The sequence below is a fragment of the Xenopus laevis genome, chromosome 6S (genome assembly GCF_017654675.1).
Source record: "Xenopus laevis strain J_2021 chromosome 6S, Xenopus_laevis_v10.1, whole genome shotgun sequence".
NCBI classification, from domain to species: Eukaryota; Metazoa; Chordata; class Amphibia; order Anura; family Pipidae; genus Xenopus; species Xenopus laevis.
The window spans coordinates 11,069,509-11,081,559 of NC_054382.1; the positions used below are offsets into that span (position 1 = coordinate 11,069,509).

Below are 12,051 nucleotides of genomic sequence, written 5' to 3' on the forward strand. Positions count from 1 at the left end.
GCATCCCTACTTAAAACAGTGACTCTCTTGCTGATACCAAACTATATCAATTGCCATTTCTGTTGGTGGGAGTTGTAGTTTTGCAGCAGCAGCAGACCTAGAGGCTGATGATTGAAGGGACATGCTGACCTAGGTTAAATAAAACAAATTCCTCTTTACTGTAGTTTAACCCCTTGCAGTGCAGAGTCTTTACTCTTTGTATTGGCTCCTCTTCTGTTCCAGTGTGACCAGTCACATCAGCCACTGAAGGATAGCTTTTTCCTTATATATAGATTTTTTTTTTTTTTTTTTTACATCTTCCTTCTGTATTATTTTGTAATCCTTTATTCTGCTGTAGTAGTCTGGTCACAACCTTTGTTCACCTCTCTCTACCTCCTGTCATTTCAGTCAGCCGGGGAGGTTTCTAACAGTTACTTGGGCAATGTGTGTGCTTAGTCTATTTAAAACTTCCAGACAGAATTATACAAGTAAAGGAAGATTAGTTAGTACCCCCATCAGCTTGCTTATCATGTTCATGAGTTTTGCCAATTGGCACGTGTAAGGCAATGCTGCATGTAGGTATCTGTTATGATTAACAAGGCATTAAAGGGATACTGTCATCGGGAAAACATGTTTTTTTCAAAACGCATCAGTTAATAGTGCTACTCCAGCAGAATTCTGCACTGAAATCCATTTCTCAAAAGAGCAAACAGATTTTTTTTATATTCAATTTTGAAATCTGACATGGGGCTAGACATATTGCCAATTTCCCAGCTGCCCCTGGTCATGTGACTTGTGCCTGCACTTTAGGAAAGATGCTTTCTGGCAGGCTGCTGTTTTTCCTTCTCAATGTAACTGTATGTGTCTCAGTGAGACATGGGTTTTTACTATTGAGTGTTTTTCCAAGATCTACCAGGCAGCTGTTATCTTGTGTTAGGGAGCTGTTATCTGGTTACCTTCCCATTATTCTTTTGTTTGGCTGCTGGGGGGAAAAAGGGAGGGGGTGATATCACTCCAACTTGCAGTACAGCAGTAAAGAGTGATTGAAGTTTAACAGAGCACAAGTCACATGACTGGGGGCAGCTGGGAAATTGACAATATGTCTAGCCCCATGTCAGATTCAAAATTGAATATAAAAAAAATGTTTGCTCTTTTGAGAAATGGATTTCAGTGCAGAATTCTGCTGGAGCAGCACTATTAACTGATTCACTTTGAAAAAAATGTTTTTTACCATGACAGTATCCCTTTAACAATTTTATGTTAAAAAAAAGTTTTAAAATCTGCATGTGTTTATTTAATCACAGGAGCATGTATTGGTGGTGTTACCACTTGGTGTGCTTTGAGGGAACTCCAGCTTCCAAACCAAAATTTGATAAAGAGCTCACATAACACAGAAACCCCTAATATACCCATCACAGTTACCTGTTTCTTGAAAAAGTATGAATAAATTCCATTTTCTATGCTGAAATCCAGCTGTTTAACAGTTCTTCTCTTTCTGCATCATTTGAAATCCCGGCAGGGAAGGGGGGACTAAACACTGATGTTACACATTGTGACAACTTCTCCACAGCTTACAGACAGCATGCAGGAACTACATTACCCACAATGCATTGCACTGTGATGTTCTGTTCCTTATTGAAATCACGTGTGCAGGGAATTGTGGGGTTTGGAGGATGCAGACTAAGGACAGATGGCTGTTGATACAAAGTAACAGTAGTCAGCCAGCTCAGCAAAGTAGTCAGACAGATCAGCAGGAGAGCAGGGGGTTAGGCTTAGAGAACTGTTCCAAACCATTAAAAATCATGAAAATTCTGCATATTTTTTAAGTGATGTATATTGCAAAGTTGCTTAGTATTATGTTTACTTTTCAAAAAGCTTGTTATGTTTGTGTGTAGTTCCCCTTTAAATAATATTCCTAGTTGTGACATATGAACAGGGACATTTTGTTTGTTGATATTTTTTGCTTGAAGCAGGGGAGGGACAAACTACACACCCCATGTTCCACTACCCTAAGGGATTTATTTTGCATTTCTAAGGAAAGCCCTTATTTTGAGAATACTATTGTTGAATACTATTGTTGTGGATCATTATCGTTTATAATGGTGAGAATAGCCCCTGTGAACAGAGCAAGGGTGTGACTAGGGTTGCCACCTTTTCATAAAATCTCTAAGGCCGCAAAATCGATGTGCCATGACATAAAAGGGGTGGAGCCACGTCACACAACGGCTAGAAGGCCGGGAAAAGGTAAGTTTTGGTTGAATTGGGGGCGGGCCAAGAGCTTTTCTTACATTGCTAGTACCGGCCCCAGCCTTGGCATGTGTTTTACCGACTAGGCAAGTAAAATAACGGCCAGGTGGCAACCCTAGGTGTGACCCCCTGCAAATCTCGTCGTCCATTGATTTACATGCAAAATTAACTAACAATTCTCTGACTGCATACATCAGCACTGGGATATAACCTTATATGACCGTGTTTTTCAAAAAATTTATTTTCTGTTCACCCCCCCCAGTGGCCAAGGAGTTGCACTTAGTTTAAACGCTACTGCCGGGGGTTTTACATCCTTCGAGTTGTCACAGAGCATAAATGAAGACCCTGAAGTTGACCAGACAGAATTGGGAGAGGATGAGGCTGTGTACGAGGAAGTTGAGGAGCCCGAAGCCTGTGCCGAGGATTTTGCAGATGCATACGAAGAAGCTGATGAGTTGCTAGAAGAGCCTACAGAATATATGGAAGAAGAGACCACCGATGAGGTGTTAGACCTTGAGATCAATGAACCTCTTGATGAATTTCAAGTAAGGCTTTTTTTTTTGTGTCTTTCTCGTGCAATAGGCTTTAGCCTGATTTGAAACCTATTCTCCTCCCAAGGGAAAGATGAAAATTAGACCTTTTATCAGCGCCTGCCAGTCTCTTTATCTAGATTGTGACAAAGTTTGTGTTGACAGCTTGTTTGGCGGTAGGTAATGCTCTTTTGTCATGTTGGAAGGCTACAGAGAATCGTGACCTTGAAAAATTTATCCTCGTGTGAGGAAAGTGCTTTGTGTGGTGGGATTGTTCCAGCTGTTTAATGCAAAAGCTATTATCTGGGCTTTTGAGCAAGATCTGATAAAGTCATCTTCCGCTAAAAGATTATTGACTTCCTAAAGACATCTTTTAGGTGCTTACTCTCTGAAATGATTGATTGCGCTCTTCAGTCATTTTTGTAACTAATAGCTGTCCCGATGTGAATGAAGAGATTGAGGGAAGGAAATTACATGTCATTTGTACTCAGTGAGGCCATGTGAATGCTTGCTCACATATATAGGATCACCCTGATTCCGACTGTAGGTCATACTCGCAAAGCAGCAAATACCTACATACATTTTTGATACTGTTTCATGTGTATTTATATAAGCTAAAGCCAATAGAAACACTAACAAAATATTGTTGCATTTGTTATTTACTTTGTTCACATTAACGTTTCTATTTTAATGATCCTGTATCAGGCATAATCATTCGTGATGGGCGAATTATTTCGCCAGTCGCTAATTCAAGGTGAATTTCCACGTTTCTGCGAATTCGCCGTCGACGTAATCGACACCGTTGACGATTAACGGACAGTCATTGACTGTAATGAGCACCAGTGTCGACTTTGACGCCAGCGCCCATTTTAACACGGACGAATTGTCGTCGCCGTCAAAAAAAATTAATTTCCGCCCGTTTTGCAAATTTTGCAGGAAATTTGCAAAATTTGTTGGCGAAACGACAGGGGACAAATTCGCCCATCACTATTAATCATGTTTCTATTTTACACAACTTTATTTTTCGGATTCAAGGCTTACAAAGTCTTCAAAGTAATGAAATATTGCTACTGTTGCCTTGAATCACCATTAAGATGAATGAAAAGATCCCCCTGACTTATTAACCTACAAAAAAAATGGAAAAAAAAATATATATATATATATATATATATATATATATATATATATATATATATATATATATATATATATATATATATATATATATATATATATATATATATATATATATATATATATATATATATATATAACCTCCTTCATGTTGCAGCATTATTAAACCTGTGTCTTTCCCATAGATGTGTTTAACCACTGGGAATAATCTTCATATGAGCTGGTGGGGAAGGGTTGTGATAACACTCAAACTTGAACTGCAGCAGTAAGGAATGACTGAATTTTATCAGAATACAAGTCACATGATTTGGGGCACCTGGGAAACTGACAATATGTCTAGCCCCATGTCAGATTTCAGAATTAAATATAAAAAAAATCAGACAGTATCCCTTCAGGGTGGTGGCACACACTGCTACTTGGGGATATTAGTCGCCCAGTGACAAATCACCTTTTCTTCGGGTGACGACTAATGTCCCCGAAATGCCTTCCCTCCGGTAGAATGTAAATAGCTGGTGGGATGGCACTCGGATTGCTTCATAGTAAGACAACTTCAGATGACTTCGGGAAAACAAAGCGATCCAAGTGCCATCCCGCCGGCGATTTGCATTCTACCGGCGGGAAGGCATTTCGGGGAAATTAGTCGCCCAAAGAAGAGTAGATTTGTCTCTGGGCGACTAATCTCCCAAAATAGCCACGTCTACCACAACCCTTAAGCCGCCATGGTTTTATATACAAGGGACACCTGGGAATAGAGGAAAAATCAGGTCACTGGCATCTAGAACAAAATCCTGTAGCTGCTAGGAGATGCCGGACATCCAGGTCATTTTTTTTTTTTTCCTTGATGAACTGGTTTTTTTTTTGCATGGCAGTTTAATTGGATAATCCTTTAATTTTTTCTATTCTCTTTGTCCAAAGCAAAACTTGCTCTCAACAAAAAAAATATACATTTGTAAATGTACGTAATTATTGCTCTATTTGCATACTTTAATGAACTTTTTAAATACATTTGTTTTTTGAAAGGAGGAGGTTTACACTCAGTCATACAGGAGGCAAAAAATGATGCGACAAGCAGAATATGCTGAGGATAACATTGAAGAACCAGAAGAGGAAGAAGCAGTCGAAGAAACAATAGAAAGACAAGACCCAGCCAATGACTCTGAGGAGGTGCTGTTTTCTTTTTTCTTATTCAAATATAATAAAAGAACCACTAAATCCTTTAGGACATTGGTTGGTATTTATTAGTGAACATGTTTTGTAGGGATGCACCAAATCCACTATTTTGGATTTGGCCGAACCCTTCTCGAAAATTTGGCCGAATACCAAATCCTAATTTGCATATGCAAATTAGGGGTGGGAAGGTGAAAAAATTTTTTTACTTCCTTGTTTTGTGACAAAGGCACACCATTTTCCTCCCCACCCCCAATTTGCATATGCAAATTAGGATTCCGATTCGGTTCGTCCGGGCAGAAGGATACAGCCGAAACCCGAACAGAATCCTGGATTCCGTGCATCCCTAATGTTTTGTTACATTATACTACTAGAGGAAATAGTTAAATCTATTTTTAGTAGGGATGCAACGAATGCAGGATTTGGCTTGGGATTCGGCGGATTTGGCCTTTTTCCAAATCCTGCATTCAGTGCATCACTACTAGAAATAGATTTAATCATTTCCTGTAATATAATGTAACAAAACATTAGGGATGCACCGAATCAAGGATTCGGTTCGGGATTCAGCCTTTTTCAGCAGGATTCGGATTCGGGCAAATCCTTCTGGCCGAACCGAATCTGAATCCTAATTTACATATGCAAATTAGGGGCAGGGAGGGAAATCAACTGACTTTGTCACAAAACAAGGAAGTAAAAAAAAGTTTTCCCCCTTCCCACCCCTAATTTGCATATGCAAATTAGTATTCCGTTCGGTATTTGGCGGAATCTATCTTGAAGCATTCGGGGGATCAGCCGAATCCAAAATAGTAGATTCGGTGCATCCCTAATTTCTAGTGAGCTACAAGTTGAAGCCATTTATCTCATTGGTTGACATCAGCCTTAGAAGTTGTTTGACTGCACTCAGTGACAAAGGTTTTATGGTTGTCACACTGTTACAATTTAAAAGTGGGGTTTTTCTTACAATTGCTCCCTGTCGGTCAAATATATCATATATAATATGTAGTGTAATAGGAAAAAGCCCTGACCTAAAACAAGCTTCATTGGTTACAACAGTGAAATGGAGAAGTTTCTTAATACAGAGGTTTTGTCAGTGGACTTGTTTTTATTTGTATGTTTTTAACTTCAGATTTTGTCATTTTTAAGTGCAAAAAAAAAAAAATATATTTATTTAAACAGGCAAAACGCGTTTAGCTAAACCCCTGTTCATTAGTAATGTTGAAAAAGGGGATGTACTGCACCTTTAAATGAGAAGGAATGAGAAGCAGTGTATTGCCAATAGATTAGCCACAATAGAACTGACTATTTGTTCTGCAGAATGCTTTACCATACCTCAGCTCTAGACGCTCTCTCTGTTTGTTTAGGATAGCAGCTACCATATTAGCTTGGTGTGACATAACTTCCTGCCTGAGTCTCTCTCTGCTCACTCATAGCTCACTCAAGTTTTTTTTTTTTTTTTTTTGCTTTTGTGGTAATCCAACTATTTCATGATCTGTTTTAGATCCCTTCTGAGTCTCAAGAAATGGCCCCTGAAACAAAAGAATATTCTGATGAAGATGATGAGGAAGAGGAGGAGGAAGGGGGTGGCCGAATACGTTTTAAAAGTGAGCGTAAAGAAGGGACAATTATTCGACTGTCTGAGTCGGCTCGTGAAAGAAGAAACATCCCTGAAACTTTAGGTAAGGCTGCATTTAGCCAAAGTGTTTTTTTTCCAAAAATGCATATTCCATAATATATTTTATTTAGCCCTTGTTACTATGGGATTCACCTTCAGAATCTTATAGTAAAATCTTTATTGGTCTAATGTTTTAGTGTTCTGTAAAAAAACATGCATGGGTTTTGTAGCCACTAGAAAAATGATTTAACTGAGGAAAGCAATATGGCAGTCATAAATACAGAAGGATCCTTTAAAGGATAAGTAAAGCTTTAAAATAAGTGGATATTACAGTGATGAGGATGCTGGTCTAAGCACTTTTGCAGTGTACATTCATTATTTATTTTTTCCTTCCAAGATATCAGAGGATACATGTACTGTTAATATTAATGAATTTTGTTACACCAGCGTCACCTGCTGGTCAAATTTCAACTATTCTGACCACTAAGTAATCAAGGAAGAAGTTGTCAGTAGAGAGAGAGGCTGATCGAATGTTCTTCTGCTTAAGGGAGACTGTAATGGGAAAACATGTTTTTTCAGTTAATAGTGCTACTCCAGCAGAATTCTGCACTCAAATCCATTTCTCTAAAGGGCAAACAGATTTTGTTATATTCAATTTTGAAATCTGACATGGGGCTAGACATATTGTCAGTTTTCCAGCTGCCCCCAGTCATGGGACTTGTGCCTGCACTTTAGGAGGGAACTACATTCTGGCAGGCTGTTATTTCTCCTACTTAATGTAACTGAATCAGTCTGTGTTACTTGGCTTTTACTATTGTGTTGTTCCTAGATCTACCAGGCAGCTGTTATCTTCCCATGACAGTATCCTTTTAGGAACAAAAAATATTTTTTTTCCGAAGCAGAAGAAGCAGACTACTTGGTGGTCAGAATGGTTAAAAATTGACCAGCAGGCGGCGCTGGTGTAACAAGTCATTCATATCAATAGTATATGTATCCTTTAATATCTTGGAATTAAAAAGAAATAAACAATGAATGTAAATTACAAAAGTGCTTAAAATAGCACCCTAATCAATTTTACATTCACTTACTTTAAAGGTTTACTTACCGTTTAAGACAAGAAGTAAGGCTATTTATTCACCTAACCTTAGATGAGGTGAATGCCTTAAGGCAGCAGTAAAGTTAAATATGGAGCACAAAATGTTGGGAGTATACAGTTCTTTACTAACAATTTAAACTGTATAATAACATTTATAGCCAATTAAGTTGGGTCATTTCTATGTAATTCTCCAGTGTCGTTATAACTAAAGGGGAAAAAAATAAGGAATTAACATTTCAGTTGAAGTTACAAACATAATTCCCATCCTGTCACATTTTGGTGACCTTTTGTGACAGCTTGTCTCTATTGGAGAGGAGTATTTTTATGTGCTTATTAAAGATGCCATTTGAAACCATTTGATTACTAGGGATGGTGAAATTAATCTTGACACTTAGAGCCAGTAGAAAAATAATTGCTGATTCACTGCATTAGCTCTGAATGGAACAACGGTGTTGTGTTAGGCTGATATAGATGGAAATTCTGGTCAGAACTACATTTTCTGTGCTGAGATTTTTTTTTTTAATTTGTGTTCAGTCCAACTGAATCCTTAAATGAGAACTAAACCTTAAAAATGAATAGGGCTGAAAACGCCATGTTTTATATACTTAACTTATTGCACCAGCCCAAAGTTTCAGCTTGTCACCATCTTGGAAAGTGTCTGTGACACACACATGCTCAGTGGGCTCTGTAATGGCATTTTTATTGTAAGGTAATCAGATAAAATGATCTTCTTGGCCAAACTTCCTTTATTCACCAGCCCTCGAGCTGTTTGCCCCTTGAATTTTTTTTGTTTTATTCATATTGTTATTGTTTTAACAACATGTTGTCTTCTCATGTTTCCTACAGATCTCTCTGCTGAAGACAAAGCATCTCTGCAGGAATTTGAGGAGATGCAGCGTCTACGCAAGGGACGATACACGTGTAAACGAGGCAGGCGTGGAGGCAACAATTCAATGCCTCGTGGAATGGGAGAGCAGAGGCACGACAGCAATGACCGGCGAATCCGGGAGCAAAGATCATCTCATGGGGTAACTGATTATTTTTCTTATTGCTGATCTCTCAGCTGCACGCATCTGACAACATTCTAGTCATCATGAAAGCTGACCTGAAGATGTTTCATATCACCTAACTGGGCCTTAAAGGAAAATTTTACTCCCCAATCTTACAAAACTGGAATATATATTTAAGTAAATCATGCCCTTTTACATCTCTTGCCTTGAACCTCTATTTTGTGATGGTCTGTGTCCTGCCTCAGAGATCACCTGACCAGAAATACTGCAGCTCTAACTGTAACAGGAAGAAGTGCGGAAGCAAAAGACACAACTCTGTCTGTTAATTGGCTCATGTGACCTAACGAGTATAGTTTGTTTGTGTGCACCGTGAATCCCAGTGGGTGGCCCTTATTTTTTAAAATGGCAATTTTCTATTTATGATTACCCAATGGCACATACTACTAGAAAAGTATTTTATTATGAAAATGGTTTATTGTATAAAGGCTGGAGTGTCCGGATTTCTAACATAATAGCCAGAACACTACTTCCTGCTTTTCAGCGACTTTAAGGGGGGCCACATGGGACATAACTGTTCAGTGAGTTTGCAATTGAGCCTCAGCATTCGGTTCAGATTCAAAAGCAACAGTTATGACCCATGTACCCCCCTCAGGTTACTGTTTGGTTACTGCCTGGTAACCAATCAGTGGAAACTAAGAGAGCTGCAAAGCAGGAAGTAGTGTTCTGGCTATTATGTTACACATCCAGTCACTCCAGCCTTTATACATTACATTTTTGGCTAACTTTTGGCTAATATTAGAAATAATTTTTATTTTGCACAACCTCTATTTACCCAGTTTTTATTTTTACACTGAACAATTCCTTTAATCAGAATGCCTTACAGCCGGCTGGTACATGTGACCAGCGTAATGTACACAGTGTTAAAAACAATCCTTATTGGCAAATGATATGCAACAGGATAGTGAGTTCTCCTTTGCCTTTTTAGAATGAGAGCTGGGCACATATGTAGAGTTACTGTACCAGGAATATGAATGAAGCAAAACAATAAGCTACTTGCTTCCTCTAAATGAATGTTCAATGAGTAGGTATGATAGAGGCAAATCTTTCTTGTGATCATCTGAATCATTATCACTCTTACTGTACCAAACTGCTCTAATGGTATCATTATTGCTTTCTCTGTAGCAACCCATCCGTAGCCTGTTTCACCAAAACCAGATTCAGCCTCTTCTTCCCATGCCCCGTTCTCGGAAACCTTTGGACGCCATGACCTCACCTCCCCTGCAAGAAAAACAACGATCGGTCAGGAAAACTTTGTCAACACCGCAGCAATCGAAAAATATACACATAAATCCTCATTTTAAAGGCAATGTTGTAACACCTGTTCAAGGTTAGTTGTTCATTTTCTCTGTGCTATGCATACCGTCGGTCTATGTTCAGAACTGAATTTGCTGCAATGTCTAACAGTGGGGACAAGGAATTTCTCATGTTTTTTGCCCTATGTAAAAAGACTGTTCCGATCTATAAAAGTTCTAATTGACATTTGTCAGATTGCTAGTTGCTGTTGGTAAGACAAAAATATCTAATCTTATGTAAGGAATAGGGATGCACCGAATCCAGGATTCAGTTCGGGATTCCGCCAGGATTCAGCCTTTTTCAGCAGGATTCGGCCAAATCCTTCTGCGCGGCTGAACTGAATCTGCATCCTAATTTGCATATGCAAATTAGTGCAGAGGGAAATTTGTCACAATTTCCCCTTTCCTGCCCCTAATTTGCATATGCAAATTAGGATTTGTTTCGGTATTCTGCCGAATCTCTCGCAAAGGATTCGGGGGTTCGCTGAATCCAAAATAGTGGATTCTGTGCATCCCCCAGTAAGGAATATACAAGTTTTTTTAGCTGTTTTGCTTTTTTTTGTTTTAAATATAACAAGCCTTCAAAAGAATATTGCATCTTCTAGGATTCGGTTCAACCTTTCTAAGCAGGATTCAGCCATATCCAAGTGCCTGGCTGAACCAAATTCAGATCCTTAAGTTCACCTTTAAGTTAACTTTTAATATCTTAAAGAATGGCCAATTCTAAGCAACTTTTCAACTGGTCTTCATGATTTTTTTTTTTATATATAGTTTTTGAATTATTTGCCTTCCCAGCTTTCAAAATGGAGTCACTGACCCCATCTAAAACCAAATTCTCTGTAAGGCTACAAATGTATTGTTATTACTACTTTTTATTACTCATCTTTATAGTCATGCCCTCTTTTATTCATATTCGTGCATGGTTAAGCTAATTTGGACCCTAGCAACCCAACTGCTGAAATTTAAATCATGAAAGTTGCTGGATTAAAAACGAAATAACTCGAAGACCACAATCAATAATAAATGAAAACCAATTGCTTCAGAGTATCACTATCTACATCATACTAGGAGGGTTATTTATCAAAGTCCGGATTTATCTCAATATTTTCTGCTAGAAACTCCGATCAAATCCGCTTGGGGTTTTTTTACGTTTATTATTACATTTACTGAAAACTTGCTTTGCTTTCCCGATTTTCATGATTTTTTCTGGAATTTTCACCCGAAAACGGGGTATTGCACGAAACCCAGCGCACATCAAAAAATCATTGGGACTTCTCCCATTGACTTATATGCAACCTCGACAGGTCTGAGATGCCGGATTTTCAGATTCTGACTCAGGGTTTAATAAATTCCGATATTTACAAGTCCGATTTTATTTAAAAAAAAAAATCAAAAATCAAAATTTTTTTGTGATTTTTGCATTCGGAGTTTAGTAAATTCCCCCCTAAAAGTTCATTTAAAGGTGAACAACCCCTTTAAAATCACTTGACCTTTCATCACATGGGCAAGGAAATGTAAAAATTTTTCCGACTCGCTGTGCTAAGTTTTTTTTGTTTTTGTTTTTTTTTGTTGTTTTTTTTAACTTTTCCTTGCCTTACTTTGCATATGGAAATTAGGGTTCTGCTTCAGTTTGAGGTTTGGGCAAATCCATTATCCATTCAGGATTTGGCCAAATTCCCAGATAGTGGATTTAGTGCATTACTATCACGAATATATACAGAGACTGGATTGCATTTAAAAATTTATAGTCTTGGGAAGCATTGTCACCTCTAAATTACATTTTTGTGTTTTTAGTGCCCCTCTTACCAGCCCCTAACCAGCCTCGACCTCCTCTCGGGCCACCAAGGTTTCCAGTGAGTATCAATCTCTTATGTATTTGTTTACATGAATGAGTGATCATTGTATTTGCTTGAATTATAAAGAT

The 12,051-nt window shown here is 38.3% G+C and overlaps 1 protein-coding gene across 4 annotated transcripts in view; it reads left to right on the plus strand.

Annotated features, from left to right (window-relative positions):
* Positions 1–12,051, plus strand: part of rbm33.S (RNA binding motif protein 33 S homeolog) — a 68,995-nt gene that overhangs the window by 16,037 nt on the left and 40,907 nt on the right. For all 4 annotated transcript variants that reach the window (XM_018269023.2, XM_018269022.2, XM_018269024.2 and 1 more), the window contains exons 5-10: positions 2,489–2,771; positions 4,911–5,054; positions 6,556–6,733; positions 8,612–8,793; positions 9,958–10,162; positions 11,922–11,980. In XM_018269023.2, coding sequence (XP_018124512.1) covers positions 2,489–2,771; positions 4,911–5,054; positions 6,556–6,733; positions 8,612–8,793; positions 9,958–10,162; positions 11,922–11,980 — 1,051 coding nt within the window. The remainder of the gene's footprint in view (positions 1–2,488; positions 2,772–4,910; positions 5,055–6,555; positions 6,734–8,611; positions 8,794–9,957; positions 10,163–11,921; positions 11,981–12,051) is intronic.